This window comes from Colias croceus, chromosome 4 (assembly GCF_905220415.1).
Source record: "Colias croceus chromosome 4, ilColCroc2.1".
In the NCBI taxonomy this organism is placed as follows: Eukaryota; Metazoa; Arthropoda; class Insecta; order Lepidoptera; family Pieridae; genus Colias; species Colias croceus.
The window spans coordinates 11,218,265-11,243,917 of NC_059540.1; the positions used below are offsets into that span (position 1 = coordinate 11,218,265).

General features: G+C 32.7%; 1 protein-coding gene and 1 non-coding gene across 3 annotated transcripts in view; one reads left to right on the forward strand and one right to left on the reverse strand.

The window, feature by feature from the left end:
- The first annotated feature begins 4,209 nt into the window (after positions 1–4,209).
- The window catches only part of LOC123690826 (protein outspread), a 229,135-nt gene continuing 207,691 nt past the window's right edge, over positions 4,210–25,653 (forward strand). For both annotated transcript variants that reach the window (XM_045634896.1, XM_045634897.1), the window contains exon 1: positions 4,210–4,708. In XM_045634896.1, coding sequence (XP_045490852.1) covers positions 4,592–4,708 — 117 coding nt within the window. In that variant the 5' untranslated portion in view covers positions 4,210–4,591. The remainder of the gene's footprint in view (positions 4,709–25,653) is intronic.
- On the reverse strand, positions 17,029–17,100 carry Trnad-guc. Its single transcript has one exon. It is a non-coding gene; the product is annotated as a tRNA-Asp (tRNA).

The following is a 25,653-nucleotide window of genomic DNA, read 5'->3' on the forward strand; positions in this document are numbered from 1 at the left end:
GCCAATACGTCAATGTAGCATGTAGTTGTCACTGTCAAATACAAAATAAAATAAATGCTTGAAAAGAAACTACTAAATAATAATTAGAACAATTAAAAAATAAATAAAAAGATACTACATAAAATGCTGATATTTATTAAAGTGAAACTTTTATTACATCGTCTCAAACTTTTTGGTCTGTGTAGCGCATGTCGCGTGACGCACGATACAACCAGTGCAAACTTAGCACCCCATCTATGGAATTTTGGGTCGAAAATGACCTTGATCGTTAGGTCCCCGTTAGGTCCTTTAAGGTCCCACAATTTTTTCGTTAGGTCCCCTTTAGTTTTTTTTTAAATATTTTTTTAAATTTTAGGTATAAAAAAAATGCAACTTTAGCACCCCATCCATAGAATTTTGGGTCAAAAGTGACCTTAATCGATAGGTCTCCGTTAGGTCCTATAAGGTCTCACAATTTTTTCGTTAGGTCCCCTTTAGTTTTTTTTTAAATATTTTTTTTATTAATTTTAGGTATAAAAAAGTTACACTTTAGCACCCCATCCATAGCAAAATTGGCGAATTTTATCAAAATCGTATTCTTTACCGTTAGGTCCGTAGAGGCCCATCATTGAAATTGTTAAATTATTTATGTTATTAAAATCTATATATTAAATAAAAGAAAGTCGTGTTAGTTACTCCACTTATAACTCAAGAACGGCTGAACCGATTTAGCTGAAAATTGGCAGGGAGGTAGTTTAGAGCCAGGAGAAGGATATAGGATACTAAATATGTACCACGGGCGAAAACGGGGCGGACCACTAGTTATAAAATAATTGAAACCTGCGCATGCGCCTTAGAGCATTAAGGCATGCGCACATCATACATAAACAATGCGAAATTTAAATTGGTATCGTTTCATTTATTAAATTTAAATCAATAAATAAATCTTGTGTCTATACTAGTCACGTCTGGTTCGAAAGATGAAACTGGCTATTAATTTCGAAAATTTATTTGGCAACACTTGACCGTTATCTGTCATTAAAACCCGAGTTGTTGATGTGTCAAAGCTTGTCAAAGTGATTTTTTTTTCTGCGATTTTAGCTTAGGATTTTAGTGATTTCTAAAAAAAAATTTAAAAAAAAATATTTTTGAAAACTGAGTTGAAAACATGACGAAAACTTTAAACTATGATTAATAAATTTAAAATGAAACAATTTGAAAGAGATGTAGTTTTCAAGGAAAAACAAGTGTTTACGAGAAATATCTCAATGCATTGTTAAGTGTGACTTGATATTTTGATGCTTTTCATCTTGATTGCATTGCACATTATTATAAGTAGGTATGATTTGTTTAATATTATTATTATTATTTTGCATGGATGATACCAGTAATCCAGTTAAAAACTATTCAAGCAACAATATAAAATTGAACGATCTGTCCGTTCAAAATGTTTAAAGACACAAAATCAGTATCTCGACGAGATTTATTCTAGGACCAAACGGTTATTCATGTTGAAGAGCAGTACAAAAAAAACAAGATGGAATAACTGCAGACATGGAAGAGTTAATGATGTCAGAGATAATGATAGTGATTCTTATTCTTTATTCGCGGCTGAACGCGTCTTTTAGATTTAATATGATTATATTGATTAAACAAAATTTAATTGTATTTTATTATGTTTTTCTTACTTTCACTAGCTGTTCTTTTTTTATCTGTATCAGATAACTGTACCAGATTACATATATATAATATTATATAGATGAAGATGTTGTTAATCTCTCAAAAAAACAAAGCTCGTAATAATAAATTAAAGTATCAAAACTTTATTTCCAACTATAACCTAAGTTACCATATGATGATTTTTTGAATTTGCCGCCTTTTCATTCGTTAGCCGGACTCTATCACTATCACTACATAGTATAAAACAAAGTCGCTTTCTCTGTCCCTATGTCACTTTGACATTTGTACGCTTAAATCTTTGAAACTACGCAACGGATTTTGATGCGGTTTTTTTAATAGATAGAGTGATTCAAGAGGAAGGTTTATATGTATAATAACATCCATTAAATAGTGGCAAAGTACTGTTATTTTTGAGGTTTCTAATGTGATGTCGTAAAAAATTACATGTTTTCCGCTTACATTGCAAACGCAGGCTGAACCCTACGAGTTTTATCAAAATAATGTACTAAGTATTATGTAAAACCTACTTTTCAACCTAGCATTAAAATAACTATTAGTGTATTAAGTAGTGTCAATCTATGGTGTATATATTAATAAATAAGCACTCTCAGAACAATAGATTTATTTAATTAATGAAACTATACCATTTTAAATTTCGCACTGTTTATGTATGATGTGCGCATGCCTTAATGCTCTAAGGCGCATGCGCAGGTTTTTATTATTTTATAATTTTAATAAAATAAATAATTCTACAATTTCAATGATGAGCCTATACGGACCTAACGGTAAAGAATACGATTTTGATAAAATTTGCCAATTTTGCTATGGATGGGGTGCTAAAGTGTAACTTTTTTATACCTAAAATTAAAAAAAAATTATTTAAAAAAAAACTAAAGGGGACCTAACGAAAAAATTGTGGGACCTTATAGGACCTAACGGAGACCTATCGATTAAGGTCATTTTTGACCCAAAATTCTATGGATGGGGTGCTAAAGTTGCATTTTTTTATACCTAAAATTTAAAAAATTATTAAAAAAAAACTAAAGGGGACCTAACGAAAAAATTGTGGGACCTTAAAGGACCTAACGGGGACCTAACGATCAAGGTCATTTTCGACCCAAAATTCCATAGATGGGGTGCTAAGTTTGCACTGGTCACGATACATACAAATACCTTACAAATACGATAATTTTTAGTTATATGTCAATAGTGTGAAAAAAAGTTTCACTTTTGCCGTGGTTTCATAAAACCACACAACATTTTTGTAATATAATATGTTTATAAATGCTGTATAGCTGAATGATGTAGAGTGTAGACTGTAGACCATACCTATGCGCAGCAAATCCACGACACAGTACAATAGTTACCCAACGTTTACCCTGAAGTTACCCTTATGATGTAGTTTTTAGTTTTTACACTGTGCAGTGTGCATGGTAAAGTAATATAATACTAAGAGAACGATTTGAAATTATCGAATCGAAATCTATACATATAATAAATCTGTAGAAGGGTCAATTCTGTACATTGAAAATATTGAAAAAATAAATACCAGGGCTTAGATTACAAAATAAAAGATTTGTAATCTAAGTACCAGGGGGTGTTACTGGATCGATACCAAACCCAAATATGTGATTAAAAAAATTTTTGTCTGTCTGTCTGTCTGTCTGTATGTGAAGGCATCACGTGAAAACTAACGATAACGGTTCGATTTCAATGAAACTTGGTATAATTATACCTTATTATTCTGGGCGTAAAATAGGATACTTTTTATCCAAGAAAAATACGTAGAAAAAAATTAATCTTAATTTTTCAGTTTTATCCATAGACGTTGTTCTGTAGAACCGCGACCACACGTTGCGTATTATTATAGGCCTAGCCAAAGAATACTTATACTCTAAAAAAGAGGGCCTAGCCGTATTTGGGTCCAATAGATATTTATAAGATGTCATTGTCAGAGTTAGGTACTCAAAATGGAGAAATAAACCATCCACGCGAAGACCGACATCCGCGCGGACGGAGTCGCGGGCGGAAGCTAGTTATTAATAAGACTTGTTTTCTTTTTTATTCAAAAAATTAGATAAGTAAAGTAAAATGTACACAAGATACAATACAATATGATATACATTTTTTATTCCAAATTATTGTATGTTGATTGCAATATTATTTATTTTCTATTAACTAGTTATCTCTGTTATAAGTGTACGGTCGATGCGAAAATATAACCATTTTCATAAAATAATACAGTACAAAAGTGTCCATAAATCTTTTTATATATCAGAGCCATCTACTGGAATCCGTTTATACTAACTAACAAATTGAATAGTATGATTTACAAGCTCTATAATAGTACGTAAAGAATTTCACTAGATGGCAGCATATAACTTGTCGGTTGAGATTAATGAATGGTGCGAGTGAGAGGTAATTATACATTTGCGTTGATTCAGAAAGAGTCGAACATAGTCTCGCCTACATGTAAAGTAACACACACATTAATGCACCTGTAACACCACGTACGTAACAAGAAAAGAGAAGTTGTAAAACAACAACTCGGGCCGCAGCTCGCTCGTGGTTTTCTATCAGATGTAAAATGGACGAGCGATCGTGTTGCTGTGCGCTCGCTTACTCTGCGTGTTCGTTATAAAATCGATGTTTATTTTGACGTGAAATCGAATTTTGTTTACGCGATTGTTCGACTTCTTCGGCGGTCGGTTGCCGAAAAAGATAAGTGTTGTGCGTGTGTTTTTATTTAACGCTAGCGCTCACCTCTTGCTGTGATTTTGCTGATAGCTCACTCGACGGTTGGTGCGCGTGATAAACTACGTGTTCGGTTTTTAAAAGGCGAATAATCGTCTAGTGTGTGTGTTTTACAGTACCATCATGCTGTGCACTGTGACATAGTGAACGTTAAAATTGACCCTGACCTCTGACAAACATGTCTGGGCGATCGGATTGCAGGAAATTCGCACCAAACATCTTCAACAAGAGCAAGTGCACTAATTGCTTCCGACAGAAGGAGGAGCACAGTGCTGAAGCATTGGAATCCAATAGGGTAAGTCTTGATAAATTTCTGTAATATTATTGATATGCTCAAGAGTCGTGCCGTAATCAACAGTCGTTTGTAGTTGTGTTCTACAATTTGTATGTGTGCGTAGACAGTCCACTCCTCAGGTGTTGATCTAACGGATTATGATCCATGTTAAAAAAAAACTTACGGTCTGTGATTGGTAATTCAATTTACGAATATTAAAGCATTATTTCGTGTAGAAATCAGGAAGGAATAATTATCGCTTGAATAGTTAAAAATACTCATTACTCACTGATAAAAAATTGGCTAATCGATTATTTTACACGATAAAATTCATATCGTTATTACTTACTAGCGGTCCGCCCCGGCTTCGCCCGTGGTACATATTAACGTTTTCTCTACATAAGAACCATCCTCGTACTTCAAGGAATATAATAAAAAAAGAATTATCGAAATCGGTTCAGCCGTTCTCGAGTTATGGAATTACAACGAAAAGTGGCATTGATTTTTATATATTAGATTAATAATAAGTATACATAGGTAATTCGAATGTTAATTTACATTTTCGTTAAATGTTCTAGAAAATACTAACGAACCCAATGGGTATATTTAAAAATATTTCATTCAAATACCTACCTACCTAGGTACTGTACATACAAAATAAATATGCAGGTACTTAATAATTAATTTACTACCCTTAGTGGGTCATTAGGTAGGTAGGTACTTATATAGGCTCTAAAGTCTAATTTTCTAAAAAGGTGTCCTTGCTATAAACCCGTTGCATTTGCCAAATTTAAATTACCTAGGTACCTACCTACTAGCTGACTCACGCAACGTTTTCTCAAATGGAATTTTGTATTTTCCATTTGTAGGTAGGTACCTAGGTATCTATCATGCCGTATCTTGATGTTTTCTAGTCTATCCTCAATTTGAAGGACAATTCAACACAAATATATATTTTAGTTCAAACAATCTAATTCTTCAACTTTAGAATGAGTATTGTTAAAATTTCGACTTAGGTAAGTAGTAATAATCTACCTAGGTATATAATATAACAATGAATCCCAAAATGTGTTGGTAAGCGGATAACTTATTATTTTCCTTGAAGTACGAGGATGGTTCTTATGTAGAGAAAACATAAATATGTACCACGGGCGAAGCCGGGGTGGACTGCTAGTATAAAATAAATATGGTCATTAATCATTATTTAATTAAACTCGATATAAAATTTTAAATTAGGGTCATTGCGCTGGTTTTCGTCCAATTATAGGAGTTGCCAACTTTGTGATACGAAATAAATATTTTGGAGCACCCTTCCTTAAACATATAAATTTTTTTTTAAGTCCTTATATAGTCTTCTTTAAGATAATATTAAGGGAAAATAAATCATTTTGATGTATCTTTTTATTTAAATTATTTTCTGCAAAAGTAGGGTAAATGCTAGTTTTCGTCCAAAAAAACTGGTTTTCGTCCTAGTGTAAGCTAGTTTTCGACCACCGTTTAGAAAAAGGAGGGTAGGTCAACTATTAAGTTTAAAATCAATTACAGGTAAATATATACGTTTATTTAATTAACATTACAATTTCTCACTACCCAGGTTTAGTTTTACTTGTGGTTTTACTAATAATAATCAATATAACTAGTCAACACTGAGATCTATGTAGCACTTGGCAGTCCTTATAGGCGTTAGTGATGACTGTATAATCATTCGTAATAAAGAAAGGAATGCGTTCCTTACAATGTAAATGAAACAAGTAATAATTACAGGACTAAGAAATAACATCAAAAAACAGAAATATTCATTCTAACAACAAAAATTTTCATTCTAATACTTTGTTTATCAAATGAAACGTACTATAAACACACAGCCATAATAATAAGTTTTAGCTACAGAATCTTCAGTGTACCTACGCAGCGTCTTTTTTTTTCTAGATTTCTTAGACTCCTTCGAGGCCATCTAAAAACAATAAGATCTTTCTGAGGATACGTTGAGTAAGTATAATAAAAAATACTGCATTGGCAAAACAGACCTAGAATAAAAGATGATACTCAAGTGAATGATAATCAAGAAAAATACAGTGTATTATGTCTGACCTACCCCCATTTATGCTACGAATAATTGACTCTACTTCACATAAGGAGAATGATACATGACTGAATGAATGACAATATTAGGTACCTACAACACTCTGGCCCTCACCAATTATTTATAAGGAAGATACTGAATAGAAAACTTTTCAATACGTAAAAATAGACGAACAGTAATGCAAAAGAATGGCTATATTTAATTTTTGGATACTCCAATACTCATTCATGGACGAAAATTAAAACATTTAAAGCTAAATTTAGTTTTCGTCCACTTCTTTAAATATTTTTTTATTTTGGCAGCAATGACATAGCAGTGGACGGAAACCAAAAAAACTAAACTAATATCAATAAAGATCACTTCGGGAGAAACTATTCAGTATTTTAAAGGTCCGATAAAGTAAAATGACCCTAACAAATATTCACGTAGCTGTTTGAGTTTCCGTCCACTTGGACGAAAACCAAATATTTTAAGAATTTGGTAACCTAGTATCCGTCCACTTAATATTTCGAAGAGTATTATAAAAATGTATGATAAACACTTATAATTGCGTTTATTATGCTTATAAATAAACATACGTACCAAAAACATTACGTAAACTAGCTAAAACAGTGATTTACCTTACCATGAACTTTTCTCGCCGGCAAATTTTTCTCTCGCGCGATGACATCTGCAAGGCACGTATGCGAAGCGGCCACATTTACGTTAATTTTTTGAACTCTCTTCTTGTCAAATCAAATTTTAATGTTGATAGTACTGTTGCTTAAACATTATGGACCGTAAAAAGTGCAAACTTGCGCGGGAAGGTAGGTTTGTATTCAAGTTTTACGCACGTGATTGTAGCAGGTCAGTCAAATGGACGAAAACAGAAGCTGGACGGCAAACCAGCGCAATTACCCTATATGTCATTGATATTTCATATTATTAAATGAGTTTCACGATGCATTTTCTATTGAAACTTCCTAGAAATAGCTTACACAGCTTATGACTCACTCGACCTCATTAAAAATTGGCATTGATAAGATAGGATTATTTTACGTGATATGATTGAAAGCTACAATTTTATGATAACAAGGAATATTTTTTAGTGCAAAGGAAGGTAGGTATACTATCAAAGTTTCCTACATATGCATTGATTATAATAAAATATAATAATAATTAATGTTCATAGTAGGTAACATTATTTCTGTATACCTAGGTTTATTAATTACCTAGTATAATATTTAAGTTTCTTTTGGATCTTACATATCATTAAATACATAACAAAATATTTGATTTATCTACATAAAACTATCATAAGTAACCCATAGAACTTTTCCACAATACCTCCCGACGTAATACTCTACAACACAGACTATATACAACTTTTTATACTAGTTCTTTTTTTAAGCTACAATATCCAGCCATCGACAAAAACTGCTATCCCGTTGTAAGCAGGATGCGCGCGCATTGCATCTTCTCTGGTATCCGTGTCTATGCCTCGCGCCAAATACGGCCAGGTTTGTCACCAAACGTGATTGATATCGCTATATTATGTTTTTAATTGTGTTTTTTGTTTATGGTTTGCGTTTTGCGTGTATGCTGACGAATATTATACTCTATAGATACGTGGTGAAAGAACTTCATAATAATAAATATTTTAAAGTTGTGGGTAATTCATTTTCAGGAAGGCATGTTTTTTTTAATTAACTATATCATAATTATAAATACGTTATCTAACTTGTATGAAGATAGATAAGATAACGTTGCATAGGAACATGGAATCTAACAAAGTTTATTAATCTGTATCACGTTAAAAATATAATAGTAATAATTACTTAAGTTACTATTCGTAGTTTATGATTTTGTAAGTATCTATCTTCTATAAATCTATAAAAATATAATAATTCTGCATTCTTCACCAAACAGTCAATTGTTTAAAGGTTTGACTTTGAATTTCGATAGAAAGTAATGACAGTGCACAGATAATAATTAATCTATTCGCTTCTAATGCATTAATAACTTATTATCTGAATACAGATGGGTATCTATGATTTTAAACAATTCACCATGTTGACCTAAGTTGAATAACGTGAACATAAATCTTTTTCCTTATATTTGAGAATTAGAGAAAGTGCACATTCGAAATCCTACTAATCCTAATAAAGTAATAAATGTGAAAGTTTTGTACATTTGTTTATTTGCTTATAGTTGCTAGTTATTCATGAAAGAATTGGGAGGGAAGATAATAATTATTACTTGATTAGTCTATTCGAGTATTCGACGAAAGACGACGCGGGCAACAGCTAGTAGTAGTAGGTAGTAAGCTAACGGTAGTAGTAACATAACTACATAGTATAAATGAGATAGTATAGATAGTTTTATAACCAGGAAAAGGTTAACTTTCATATCTTTAATACACGTGGTTTTAATGACATTGTATATTGGGTCAGAGTGTGAATAAAATAAGCTATTAATATAATTACTAACTGAAGATACTGAAGGTTATCGCATTTAACCATAAATACGAGGAAGATCGTTAAAATAACACGTAATTAAGGAAATTTCCTATTTATACATGATAACTTTCTATGTTCATTAATCATTAAATGGTAAGTATTTCTGAGAGACAATAAAAATAAATCTCTATAAATAAATCAAATTGGTAATTTTTTAAAGAAGCACCAAGTTAAAATATTTAAAATGATTCCAATATCGTTGTATTAATCAATTCATTAGGTAGGTAGGTGTGTTATTCCGAGTTAAGTCGCTTTGTTTTTAAAAAAAAATGTAAACATTGGCGAATAAAGATTGAAATTACAACTTGATCTCTATTTTTAATTTGCCGTCTTTTATTAAGGGGTCTTGCTATATTGGTTATATTCAATCAAGACTATTATTACTTCATAATTCAATTACTTTCAAACCATTACGTCTTAATGTACAATTAATTAATAAATTATATAATGTTAATTTAATTAGTTAATATCATCGTTAAAAACAAAACACAATTGACCTCTGGCTGGGTTAATGAATTTTTTGCTCAACGCACTGTGATACGGGCCTCAATGGGGTTATCATAGACCACCTGTGTAAATTGTAAATATGTACTACATTTGGATGTATATATTTCTTATTCGTTAGATTTAATTATTTAATGATTTATTATTTTAAGACTGGGTTTGATTTTATTATTTGCAAATGCAGTGTGTAGTTTTAAAATGAATGGTTTTAGTGTAAGCTTTTTCCTCATTGAATAATAACAAAACACATGATTTTTATTTGTTGACATGTTGAATCATTAGTCTAAAAATGTAACGAATATATTTTTATCACTTGAATTAATTATTTCAATGCTTGTAAAATATTCAACTCAAGATAAACAATATCCCACCAAAAACATAAATGTAAAATTTGGAGCCGAGTTCAATCGTTGACTTAATTTGCCAAAAAAATAAATGAGATCTAAATGTGTGCCAAGTTCTGCAGACAGTCCAGAAATTTATTTACAAAGATGTATTAAGTTCTTAGGTTGACTGAAAACTCAATTGTTTTATTTTCCCTTAGAGAACAATGTTTATTCCAAAATATAACTTTTTAAATTTGAATAATATAATTATTTTCACAAAGCAAACAACTAATGACCTATTGAACCCCATAATTTGATGAGGCTAGTTTTACATACTGTTTATATTTTGTGCACTGAAAAAACGTAACGGTTATAAATAAACAAGTTGCTGCTATTTACAACCGAGTAACTTGCTTCGGAGGGAGCCTGCAAAGTTTGTTGCTAAAATTATACAAGTCAACTTTGTTATCGTATGTTGGTAATATAAACCCAGTAAGTTGGTCAAAAAATACGTATTAAAGGTTTGTTGCTTTTAACCTATTCACTCAGTAAACTTAACTAACCTATTTACTATAGTGAATCGTGTTACTCTGATAACAATAACCAACGTGCTCTGCTGTTTTTAGCAAAGTAATTCAGTGAGTTCAAATATTTTGCTTCGTAAAACTAGCTAAGTAACACGATAATGTTAATCATATTTATTGGGTAGGGACAACCAATCTACTTTGTCACTTCTACTCAATTAAAAATTTGTATACGTAGCCAAGTTACTGAGTAATGTCAATCGTGTTCATTGGGTAACTATAACTAAATATACTCTGTTCTTTCTAGTCAATTAAGATTGGTATATTTAGCCAAGTTACTTTGTATTCTTAGGCGGGTTTATTAGGTAACCATAGCTAAAATACTTTGTTGCAAGTACTAATTCAAACGACACATATTGAGCTATATATTTTCAGTATAAGCTAACCTGTGAATGTTCGTAAAACCTATACAAGGTGTAACAGAAAGGGGATATACACATCCGAACAGGCCGTGATGTACTGATGAAACTGAACAACTTTTCCCAAGGAAAATGGGTCGAAAGATGAAAAAAAATTAAACCTCTCCATTATTTTCCTCTTTTGACCATAAGGTCTTTGGGAAAAGTTGTTCAGTTTCATCAGTACATCACGCGCTGCTTAGATGTGTACCCCTTTCTTTTACACCCTGCATACAATGTGAGGTCAGCTCATACTGAAAGTATTTACCTAGTTCGATTTGTTGTCATTTGTACCATTATTAGTGCAGGGGGCAAAATTTTGCATGTTTTTTGCTTTGGCATGTCGGAAAAAAAGCCAATGAAACGTTCATGTAAGAAAACAACACTCATTTTGCCGACACACCAAAAACTAAGAAAAAACTGAAAGAAAATAATGCACATTAATGAAATTAGCTTTATTCAGTACAATCATTTCAAGTAACATACTACATACACTTTAAATACTACTACTTTTAAAAATAGTACACAATTCACAATGTGAAGAAACGATACTGGAGTTCTGTAGATATTTTAATTTTCACAATAACAGGGTGAAATATAAATCATGAGCAAACTTTTAAGGAATGACTCAGACTACGAACCTGAACAACTTTAATTAGATATAGGGCCAAATCCAACATCGTAAAAGAAATATCAGCTGTTTCATATACAAAAGTGGAATTATCTACTCTGCCAAAATCTACGGAACAGCTGAGTTTATTTCGCGATGTTGGAGTTTGTTCTCTAATGAAAGTGGTTTAGGTTTGTTTACATTAAAAAAAAAAAAAAAACAATCATTATGGTAATGTAAGCAAGTTACTACACCTAAATATTGTACTTATATGTATTTGATAAGTCAAAAGTTTAGGCAAAACCTATAGAATAAGCTAGGAGAATAAGTAACCTTTTTGATCTAATAATTTTATTACAACCCAACAAGGAAACATTGAAACATAATTCACATTCGTCGTCGGGAAAATGATCATAAATGCAACTAAAACATAAACATTTTTTGCACCAAAAAAATTAAAGTACAATAAGCTCTTTACATATTGATCGTTTTCTATTATAAAATGTTCTGGTTGAACCTCGTTACAAAATGTGAAAGAACCACACCCAAAACACTTTTTAGATAAAATGAAATGTGTCTTCACCCAAGGCCATTTTAAGTATTCAAGCAACTGGAAATGATTTTTATCCAAAAAATTGTCAACATCTAGGATCATAGACATGTTTGATGTGTAGATATTATATCGGAACTATATCGTACCTAATGTAATTTACTAAAGTAATAGGTATATTTTGATTAAAGTAATAGGTATATGACAATATCTTGCTTGATCAGAAGTAACTTACTAATTCAAATATTTTTGGCTTGATTGTGGGGAAGCTTTCAGTGATTTCGGTATATTGTCCTTTGGTTTTCAAAATCTTTTTCTAGCTGTAAACAAATAAAAAAAAAACGTAAGTAGGTAAGTATACAAAACTAATTAAACTAAAGCAGACAAAAAATTCTAAAAAACTGCACTCACCAGAACACCACACCTTCCTTTGGGTTTTTTAAGAGCCGCGTATTCATTGTATTGAGGTATTGGAGCTATAGTTAACTATTTTGCAGAAATTAGCCTCGTCTCTGTAGTTTCTTGCCACTTTAGTTCTAAGGCTGTCCATGGCTCAGAGGAGTTTTTGAGCCATAATAGTTTGTCTTCTGCATCTTGCTCTTCTATAATAGTTTGATTAAAATTCACAATGATGATGAAAAGTTATTGTTTTTAATGTAAATTTGAATCTGCCTTGTAGGTAGGTGCTGAGGCGGCGCTTCAACAGACACGTTCGTCACTCGACTATGATTTGATAGAAATGGCTGACTTTGCGGGCTACGCAGCCAATTCCTTGTTTAATTTTTATCAAGTTACTCGGTCAAAAATAGTATTCGCTCCATTGTTAATTGCCGAGCTGTGCTTATCTCCCAATAGATAAGTTACTTGTTTATTTTTAAGTAAGAAACACGGTTATATGCATCATAGAAAGTTATTTAATTTTAGCCAAATAATATTATGTCTAAATTTAAATGATTTACTTGTCATTCAATTATAATGTAATCTTGTTTATTTTTAACCGAACTCTTGTGTAAATCGTAACCAACTATGGTTAAGTCTAAAATTAAATAACTTGCTTATAATTAAATAATAACGTAAGCTTGTCTATTTTGAACCTAATTCGGTAAAGGTAATATTGACCGAGTCGGTAATTTTGAAATAAATAAGTACTTTTTTAATAATAGCCAAGAATATTTAGCAATACTTGCTTGTATAATACTAGCAAAGCTTAATTGCACATTTTAAATATGTCTTGATTGAATGCAGCAGAATAATTTTTAACCGAGCTAAATTGGTACTTTGCTAAAGAAAATTTTTCTCAGTGTGAGGTTCTAAAAACTAGCCTCATTAAATTATGGGGTTCAATAGGTCATTAGTTGTTTGCTTTGAGAAAATAATTATATTATTCAAATTAAAAAAGTTATATTTTGGAATAAACATTGTTCTCTAAGGGAAAATAAAACAATTGAGTTTTCAGTCAACCTAAGAACTTAATACATCTTTGTAAATAAATTTCTGGACTGTCTGCAGAACTTGGCACACATTTAGATCTCATTTATTTTTTTGGCAAATTAAGTCAACGATTGAACTCGGCTCCAAATTTTACATTTATGTTTTTGGTGGGATATCATTACTTTTTGTACAGAAAATTACTCTGCAAATTTGATTTACTTTATGAATAAAATACTTTTTATATACGATTTTTTTATTTTTTCTTGCGGTTTCTCTGTATGGTTTGTTTAGTATTATTTTATATATTTTCTTATATTTTATGAATATCAGCGCACATTGCCCCGTCATTATCTGCAATTTTTTAAACTCGTTTTCTGTTTAAAAGATTACTTACATGATTTTCTAAACATCCAGCGTGAATTTGTACACACACTATTACCAAGATGTAAAGATCGTTGTAGAAGAATCGTCGCCTTACTCCATGACGTTACGGTATTGCCATGACGCGATCTTAAAATTTTACTCTAAACGTGCCTAAAGATGTTTCACTCATATGAATATTACGCAAATTAAATCATTTCGACCTTCGACGAAGCCTTCTTCCATTACACCATTTATGGTAATTATTTTTGCATGCTTGTATTGGCTGAACATGTTTGTGCTTTATTAATATAATTGTATCACCATTCACCATTGAATACCATGTTTAAAGTAAAATTAAGATTTTATTTATTTATTTACACTGAAATTAAAACTAAACTAAACAGTAAACACTCATAAATAAAGAATAAATAAATGTGAATATGTAAAATTATATATTATTTTTAAATGTATGAGCAATATTTTTATTACAATTTTATTTTATTTTACGTTTAATAACAGTTTTGAATAAAGAAATCATGCAATCGAAGTAATCCGCCCTAGCGATACTAGCGCGAGTGAGTGTGATGTCAGAGGCGCTTCGAATCTACAGATGTTTCGTCGTAAAATATGGAAACTTCAATAATCTATATCTCAGTCATTTATTGATGGATTTCAAAATTTTTTTCGGCCACTGATTAGTTTTGATCTATTTTTTAAGACTAGTAAGGTGAATATACTATTTTCTATTTTTTTAAACTTTTCCATTTTTCCATACAAACAAAATTAATGTCATTGAAAAAAAAATTAAATACAGATAAATTCAGTATTTTCTGATTTTTTCCTTTGTACACTCACTATTACCTAGCTGATTACAAAATTTGAACTTTCTAGGTCATCTGGAAGTGGGTTAGGTTTTGTATATGTCTATAAGTCAGTCAGTCTTAAAAATTGCGATTTTTGGATATTAATATCTACGCAACTGTTTAATCTGTATTTATGAAATTTAAGGTTCTTGTTTATCTTGAGGTCCTCTTGATATGTACCAATTTTGGTTTATTTAACTTAAATAGTTTTCGAGTTATAAGGGGGTGAAAAGTGGCTCGAAATGGTTCGTGTAAATATACACACGGCTGCTGCTCGCCAGTTCTCTTCGCTTGAACTCGGCTTGACACGCTGCCGCGTGTCTAGATAATGTTAAACGAAGCTGCTTTTTATCATTTACTACAATGAAAGGACGAATGCGATCAATGCTAACTTAATTTGAATTAGAATTCTTGACACACAAATATCATAAGGTCTTATTTCTTTAAAGGAACCAAAGAATTTCATCATCACGCATGAAATTTGTTTCATTAATGTATTTTTAATTACCTTTCGCTATTCTATGTTGTAGTTATGTTAGGATTAGAAATGGAATTGGAAAGTTTTTCATTAGACCACCTCATCGGTTTCACTTGTTCACCCTGAAGATACAATTCTTATAAATATATTAAACAAAATAATCTAAAAATCCTATTCTCAATGCGTATTATTTCTACTTAGACGCGGGAAAATTAGTGTTGAAACTCTAAAAATGGCACTATAACCAATATTTTCTCTGAAATTGGTATTCACTAGTTTTCTATTTAAACACCAAATATGGTCCGACTTCGATATAATGAGACATATATAATTATGGTCAAGCCAGAAACAAATCTAACATCCTTTAAACTGTCATACGGATTAGACACGTTTAGTTAAGTAACGTTGAGCGATAAGCATTCAAACATTGGCTGAAATGAATACATAAACGCTGGCCTTAAGTTAAGTGGACAATTCAAGAATGCCAAGACAATTTAGCACAAAACAACTCGATTTGGTATAACGTGACAAGATGTCAAAGCCAAGGCTATACGTCCGAGAGGAACGACCTAAGTCAGCAATTTTGCAAATATAAACGCTATTACTGCGCAATAAGTTGACTGAAATGAGTGTTTATAATACGGAAACATAACCTCAAATGGTGGGCTATTATTTCGGCAAATGCTCTAACGAAGCGGGCTGTCACGGCCCATATGGTGAAGCGGATGACGCGGATATCCAGCGTCTTCTAACGATCGATGCGACGCTCAATCTAAACAGAATGCTAATTTCTTTCTCGGCGAAAGTCTCGCTAAATAAATGTCTTCGCGCTGATCGTTATTGCGTGCGCTCAGCGAGTGTCATTTGTTTTTCTGCTCGTCTCAGATGCGTTTGCGTGATTGTATTCGCCGCGGAGGAAGGAAATTGTGTAGTGTAGATGTCGCAAGAAACGCATGAATTTTTATCTTTGAATATAGATAAGGATCTTTCTAGTTCCTAGTGAGACGTATTATGGAACAGATTGCTGGAGATTGTTAGCTAAGCAACGCTAGGTTGATTTTTTGTTAATTATTAAAAAGTCCACAAACAAGGTGTCTCTTAAAATATGTTAATTAAATATCTTTACGAGTTACAATGATATGGAAATTCCGTTTGTCTTCTCTCGTCATCTTTGATTACATTATTTACGTAAATATTTGCGCGCGCTCCTTTAATCTCCTCAATTCATGCACCTTTAAACGTAATATGAAAAATCATTAATAAACGAATATATTATAACAAACTGCTCAACATATTTCTAAAGTTTTGCTTAGCAATGCTATAACGCCAAAGGACCTAACCTTTTTTTTTTTTTTTTGAGTGGGTAATCTTGCATAGATACCCACGGCCTCCGGGGGAAAGGGCCGCGGGTTATGTCGGATTCTTACCGACCAAAACCCCACTGTGTTCCGTCAAGCCACATAAACGACGGGGCCACGGGTATAGGTAGAATTCGTCCGTGACCCCATCAGCAGCTGCCCGTCTCCAGGCCGACACAAACTATGAGCCCGCCAGCTCTAACCTCATGGGGCGGCGTGAGCGGAACACGTCTCACGCTGCCTCATCTCACCGGACGATGGACTAAATCCCCGCTCCATCGCCCGGCAAAAACATCTCCACGGCGAGGAATCGAACCCCGGTCTCCCGCGTGACAGGCGGGGATACTCACCACTATACTACCGAGGATTAAAGGACCTAACCTAATCCTGCCTGCCTTCACTCAACTTTTCAGTGGTCCCCCGTGCTCACAGCGACAAACTACAAAGTGAAAATTAGATTTCCCGCTTTCGCGCATTAGTGGGTCGGCCAAGTGTTTGTTTAAAATGTTTGCGGCAACAGGTTTGAATATTTTCGTTACGGTGGCCCGGCGCCGCGGCCGCCTCACTTGCGGTTAATGTGTACAAACTACCATTTAGTACTTTGACACACTTCTCGGAACACGCTAAGACACTATTTAACTGTTTATTTTTAACGTTGACCTGGTTCGAATGTAAATATAATTAACGGATCAGGTTATTACTTAATTAAGTGCCCTTGAATAGAGATAGATTAAAAATCTTGAATAGAGTGCAAACCGCAGAAAGGATTTCATTGTCTTAATAATTATTGTGGCTGAAATTTGGTCTTTTTATTTAAGCTCACGTTTATGTTTATCGTACTCATTATAATTTTTAATTAATTCAAATTAACAGTAGAAGCTAGCTTCGACGATATATTGAAATACACTGAAGTGGATTTAAGATTAATTCAAAATAGTAAAGAATTTTTTAAACAGATGCAATGATTCGGAAAATTTATCTTTATTAGGTACAGACCACATAAACCACTACTCTTTGTAATATAACATATGTCTACACTCTACAGGTACAATATTGTCTTTTGAAATTTGCATACACAAAATGTTAAACATAAACATAAAGCTACTAGACCAGTGAACACTCAACAGGCGATAAAAATCAGTCCAGAAACACAGCCTGTAAAACAACATAGTAGTACATAAAAGCCATATTTAATAAACTTAACACGTACCATCTTATCACCGTTTGGCATTTCGAGCTGAGGCGCTAATTCTGTCGGAACGTGCTCTAAAAGGCATCATAAATCTTGTGAACAAACTAGTATATTGTGTACAATGTAAACATTGATGGCGACTTACCTTTTGGAAGGCTATTAGCCGTATTATGCTCCCCGGTCATTGGTTTCTGATAAATCGAATGTGTTAATTTGTAGAAGTAGGTTATCTTTCGGTGTTGGCATTGAATGGTTGCCTAGCCAATTTTAACTGTTTTCGTATATTTTGACGATTTCGTTGTTAATATGCCATTAATTGACCAAACGAATCAAGGAAAAACGAACCATCTTCTAAGAAGGTAAATGCATTTATGAGATTCGTATCAAAATTTACAAAGGATTACATCTATACCTAGCATAATAGTAGGTATATAACTACCAGATTTGATAAACCGAATGATTTGGAATTATTAGTTCGGGGCACAGAAAGGAGTGCGTAAGGAATGCGCCTACACCAGGTGCATTGGCCCCGCGCCACGCCTCCGAAGCATTTTTGTGAGCGCCATACACGGATTGGTTTAATTTTAGCGCCAATTACTAACCACGCATGCATACTTCCAATGAATCGAATTTTGAATTTGAATTCAGAATTCGATCATTCCTTTTTTGAAAGTTAAGGATTATTCATAAACGCGCAGATACCCGTTGCCAGTCAATAGTTTTATAGCCGTTTAAGATGTCAGGTTTTAACATTTGAATGTTTGATAGCAAAACGATTATAAGCGGGTCTTTTATGACCAAGAAAATGTAAAATGAATTGACGATCGTAAACCATTGTTTGACTTTGCTCATAACAAATATTTTGATTGATAGATTTGGATTTTCATAATAAATTGCTGTTAAAGTTCATAGTGCGGGTTAGACGGGAAGCAGGGATTTTATGATTAATCGTCTAGTTTTAGCAAAGGCGTGTGTTTCTTTATAGTAAAAAGAATATTATACTCGTGACATTAAATTTATTTTCGAATTCCAATGTTACCATTAATGTAAGAGATCTCGCTTAGTTTCATTATATCGAAATTTACGCGCTATCTTACCGTTAGCATTACAATGGTTTACTAACAATAATATGTGGGTCGAGACAAGAGGTTACACGAACAATTAAAGTCAGCCCTGTTTGCAAATAGCGTTGGATTAATGCGATGCGATCGTAATTGTGATATCCGTTTCATTATTGTACTGAGAAATGTATTTATTTTACCTTTAGTATATTGTTGTTGGATTTTACGCGCGTATTAGGTATACGGTGTACCTACATTTAGAAACTTAACTCCCCGTGAGTCGTGACCATGCTTGTTCGTAATGTCAATTGTCACACAATAATAACTAGTATGGTAATGCGTTAATGAAAAAAATTGCGTTTAAAATCCGTTTAAGTGTTAAATTTTACTCTTGCTTATAAAATGTAATAAAATTTACTATATGTAAGTACCTGTATCATTTGTTTCTCAAAAATGATTAAATAATTTCTAATATGGCAATTGAAATAGTTCTTTTTCCATTTGCTATCTGTTTTCTATGAAAGTTTCGAATCATCGCATCGGTAGGTACCTACCATCTTTTTTGTTTTTGTCTGGCTGACTCATTATCGACAAAACATTTTGTGAAAGTGATTTCTTAGTTGCTACTTAGTAACTTAAGTTTATTATCTGAGTCAGAAATGCAAATACGCCTTTGAGTATCTGTGCAATAGATACGGAGATAACTTACGACGAAAAAGGAAAAATGGGGCTTGTTATTGTAGATACTTGCATGTTTGTTTAAATGCGAATATTTTATTACAGTGTATCGAGAAAGTGAATAAGATAATTTTCACTATGAGAATATTGAAACTTATCACCTCTTAGATAGCTATCTAACTACCTATGTAGTAAGTAAAATTTTGAAGGGACTTATGGTTTACTTAACCAGACCTGTTTGAATTTTGACATGTTAGATGGTTTTGAGTATTTTAGTTTAAACTTTATACCTACTAAGTTAGCATTGTTTACATTCTCCCCAGCCGAGCCTAGAGAACGGTTAGAAACGGTATTCACAGACGATTCCGAACGAAGTCAAGGGCGGTCACTAGTATCAGAAATATCGGCAATTACACGGTCGCCAGCTTCAGTCTGACCTTTTGATGTCCTTCAGATAAGCCGATATGCAAAACCGCATAGCGATGACGCAATGCTATATAGTCAGGAAAATTTAGACTTATTTGATCGTCACTAGGTTTACAAATGTTTGGTTTTTGATAACGATAGTTGTTCAGGAAACAGGTTTTGGCTTGTTTTTCAATTATGAAATGTCAACATGTAGGTAGGTACGAGATAAGTGCGTAGATGCGTGTTATTAAATCACCTATGCGTATTTTTATCAGAAGTATTCAAAAACGGAAAAGGAGCTATGAACTTATAACATAGCTTATAAACTTTTTTTTTGAAAATCGAACACAAAAAAAGGTATTTATTCAGTCAGTTCCAAACAGCCTATTTATTTATATTTAAATTTGGAACGTCAAAACATATGACATGCGTTACCGAAATATAACTGGCCAATTAGCGCCAATGCGTAATCATCTTTATCTCCAATGGATACAAGTCATTACCAACGTTTATTTACTTGCGTTATCTGTCCAATGTTTTATGACTCACGATGCGTTTACACTTACATATTCATGATCTAGAGAGCATTGATAGCGGTCGAGATAGAACGAAGCTAATTAAAACATTAAAAAAACTCATTCCCACGTCGATTCACTATGTGCAGTATGGACTATGCTAAATTATTTCATTTGAAAAGGAACTGGGTAAGGTCTATACGAGTACGGCAACGGATATATTATTTTTTATTACACTCAATAATATTTAATTTATTCAATGCTAAATAGTTAAACGTGAATTCATTATAATTACGCATAATTGCGTGACAAATCTCACGTTTGTTTTCACAGCGTAATCTTGCGATTGACGGAAAATGTAAATTTACCAGATCACTTTGTATGGACATGATCTATTCGACTTTATCTAACAATAGTTTACTGGTTTGCACGTTTAAAATAAATCTGAAAATGTTGAAGCTATGTACTAGGCTAGCTAGGATTGTGGAAGTTTGAATTTAGAATGCATTTTGGAATCGCAACAGGCACAGATTCTACAAACTATACTCTATGGTAGAATGTTGACATCGAATAACAACTTCATCCCATCATGCTGTCCGCGATTCCTGCGTAAGTGCACAAATTACGGGTATCTACACATACAGGATGGAATTTTGTATAACCCTTTGAAGGCAAAGTACCTACTCCGAATGTAACTACAGAAAATTATCTATGATATTAGGAAGTGTAACTACATGGTTTCTTTTGGAAAGAAAACATTCAAATATTTTTGAAAACAAAGATGGTATTCAAAGTTTTCCGAAAATTCACTTGTCACAGCTGCCTACTTGCAGTGCATCGATCTTTAGGCTCAATTATAAGGAATTAATCTTTCCGACAAACTTGAAAAATTGAATGCGCGAAAAACCAATGTAACCAAATAATTATCAAATTACAAATTTGAGTATTTTCCATCTACAATATAACCAGTACTTAGCATTCAGGTAACATAACTTCACCACCCTGTATAACACAGTATAGACTACAGATATAGGTGTCTATCGTGCTTGTCCGGTTGTCGCGACCTACGCGTACCGTTAATATATGCGGTCACATGATGGTCATTTCGTAATTGCGATACGTTTCTATATTTAAAATGAACCATAAATTTTTATGTTTGCGAAATTGCTTGCGGTTTGTGCACTGATTGATGGCGTGGAAGAGGTTGTTATAGTTTTGGATAAATGCCTAAGTATCATAACAACTGGAATAGGTTTCTGTTTTGAGAAAAAAAATCTAATTATTATAATAATATTATTGATTAACCATAAGTATGTAATAATCACATCATAAAAGAGCGATATCCAAATAGCTCGTACTGATTTACACCGCATTATTTTGACAACCGACCATTGATAGCAAAGTCGATGTTGCTTCAGTATCACATACCTACCCTCTAATCATCAGAAAATCCGTGTTTCGCAATAACAGAAATGGTATATAATTGTAGGTGTAGGTTGTCCGTCGATCCGGCGCCGAGCTTAGAGGAGCAACTTGAATATTTAATTAAGTAGTAATTTACTGCTAACTAGAACATAGGAGCTGGCCCCGGGCGGCACTAATCTTGGCCTCACAATTGATTGATAACATTCGTTAATAGGGCTGCCGTTACTAATTTTAAAATTGGAATCGAAGAATCATAGACAATATAGATACTACAAATTTCAAATTTGGAAGAATGAAAATGTGATATAACTGGCTGAAAATGTTTTTAAAATTCGAATGCAGATTGCTTTTTAAAATGATGCATTGAAAAGTTTCGTGATTGGAAGTATTCACTAAAATTTGTTAAAAAAGCACAAATAGGTATTGGAATAATAAGAATATTGCAATAGTAGGGAAAAATTAAACAAAATACATTGTGCAATAGTGAAAATGTGAGTCAACAAAAATAATATCAAAATGTGAGTAACGTCATATCTATAAGTTAGTGCGTTCTTTCTGTATTGATAAGCTTACCCAATTTATGTACACCTAAGAAATGAAACGAATCTATACTAATGTTATAAAGCTGCAGAGTTTGTTTGTTTGAACGCGCTAATCTTAAGAATCTCGATTTGAAAAATTATTTTTTCAATTTTATATTTTCGAATAATTTATATTTTCATTTTTATTTCGGTGTTAGATAGCCCATTCATCGAGGAAGGCTTTGGTTATATACCGGCACTGCTAGTAATATAATAAAACGCTGAAGGGAATAATCTCCATTTATTTAGAAGCTCTTATCAACCCTATCGTGAGAAGGAAGTGCAAGAGACAATTTAATTTCAGGTTTTATTACTGGTTATAACTATTTGAGTGATTTATATTTACACGGATTGTATGTGAGGGCTTTAATGTATGTTATTGGTAAAATATATATAAATATGTACTGTTACAGACTACAGTTACACATGATCAAGTACCTATACCTACTAGGTATATATTTAGTCAAGTTAAAAACTTAAGAAAATTCTAGTTTAAAATCTTATAGGTACATTAGGGGCTGTCCATTAATCACGTGAGGCTTGAAAGGGGGGGGAGGGGTCCATCAAAAAATCACGAAATATCACAAGGGGGAGGGGGGGTAAAGTAATATATCACGTGTATTTATTTTTCGGCAAGCGCGCGAAACTCAACCGAAAAGCGGCGTTACATGTAGATATTTATTTTTAGTCAAACGCGTACAACTTTTTCGCATATCTTTCATTATTTTTATGTCATTCAAAAACAAACTGCAATCTTTCTGTCTACGTCTGAAATTTTATTATAGTTAGTCTTTAATTTTCTTAAAATTGATGAAACGTATTCCAGTATTTTTTATAAATAAAAAATTGATTCTTTGCAGGTACGAAAAAATACACGTGATATAGGGGGGAGGGGGGAGGGGTAGTCTTAAACCTCACCACGTATCACCAAGGGGGAGGGGGGGTCAAAAAATCCCAAAAAAAACATCACGTGATTAATGGATGGCCCCTTAGTTAAATAAATATCTTCCAAATGTATGTCACGTATAAGCGAAACTAATTAATTTCATAGTTTATAAGGTCAGTAATAAGTAATAACCATCAAACTATTAGTTCGTATAATTTGTTTATTATGTTATTTATGATGTCGAAAGCAGTAAATCAAAATACTATATTTAACAGGCGTCGCGAAATTTTATGTTTACCAAGAATATGATAAACTAGCTTTCCGCCCGCGGTTTCGCCCGCGTTTTCAAAGAAAAACCCGCATAGTTTCCGTTCCCGTGGAATTTTCAGGATAAAAGCTATCCTATGTGTTAATCCAAGTTACCCTGTATATGTGTGTTAAATTTCATTGTAATTAGTTCAGTTGTGTTTGCGTGAAAGAGTAAAAACAAACATACATACACGTTGTATACGTGTATGTATGTTTGTTATACACATCACTCCTCACAAACTTTCAACATAGGATAACAAGCGTCGCGTAATTTTATGTTTACCAAGAATATGATATTATAAACTTGTCGCTATGTTTAAAAATAACATTTGAATCTGATCAAAGTTTATCTGCATTTATTGTGCATGTGCATGCTATCTTAATTCAATGTTGCAGTTGAAATACGTCGGCGTTTTTATTAAATCCCCTGATATACAACTTAGTTCCAATAACATTTAAAAGTATAATGCAATTTGAAATCGATTTTAAATTGTGTAGTTCATATTTTACGTGGTGTGTAAATGTAAAAAAGCTTTGAAAACTGATAGGTATCTTATGTGTAAATACATATTTTATATCTTATGTGTAAATACATATTTATAGGTTATGGAAATTTACTATGTCGTACTGTCTTCTTTTTTATTAACATGCGTTTATTAGCTTCATTTGTATGTTCGTATGGAACTCGTTTAGACTCGATTAATTAGACCACACTTTAGAGTTTAGACTGACAGATGTAATTTTGTAAACTTATCAAGGATCGGTGACCAGTAATTTCATGATCTTTTAAAAGCTTGTTTTTTATTTTTTTAATCCATACTATAAAAGTCACAATTCACGCGAAGCTAGAACCTTTCATAGCTTCCATACATATTACAAAATACACCACTATGCGTTGTAAAATACCAACTATTCATACAATATGTAAAATGGAACCATCGCTGTGAACATCTCTTACGAAATAAGATTTGTGGATAAAGCGCGGGAATTGTTATGTGTGGGTAATGTATTCATGTGATCGATAGTGTTTGTTTGTTTGTTGCTATGTACCGCTCCCTTGGGTAAAGTATTGTTTGTAACAATACATGTCTAATTATACGTGCATACAAAACTGTTCGCCAAGGATTCGTATGGGTTTATAGGTACAAAGTATCTTAAAAATTTATTGACTGAAGCTTAGGTATTTAGAGACTAAAAGCTGAAGTTGCTAATTCTAACTGAAACCAGAAACCGTGTTACTTTAATTTCGCGGACATTTAAGCATATCTATGAATTAACTACACATTGAATTTAGCTTAAATATTTATATGAAACTAAAATAATCATCGACACAATCATCAATTCATCGTACATCCCGCATTTTATATACAATTTTACAAACAACGGATTTGTATTTCAACACCGCAATTGTCTGCAACAAACCGACATCCCAACTATTGTTTACATTCGACATACAGTTTACAAACTATTGTTTACATTTAACATCCAGTTTACAGTTTATAAAGTATCGGATGTCAATGTAAACTGTAAACATCGGTCGGAATAACAATGAGCGAATTCTGCGGACACTCGCGGAATATTTATTTAGAGCAGTTAATATTATGTTGTTTGAATTTGTAATGAAATAATGGCTATTTTTAATCGACTTTGGTAGCACTTGGCATAATGTTATGAAATCTATACTAATATTATAAAGCTGAAGAGTTTGTTTGTTTGAACGCACTAATCTCGGGAACTACTGGTCCGATTTGAAAAATTCTTTCGGTGTTAGATAGCACGTTTATCGAGGAAGGTTATAGGCTATATTTCATCACGCTACGGGCAACAGGAGTGGAGCCACGGGGGTGAAACCGCGCGGAGCAGCT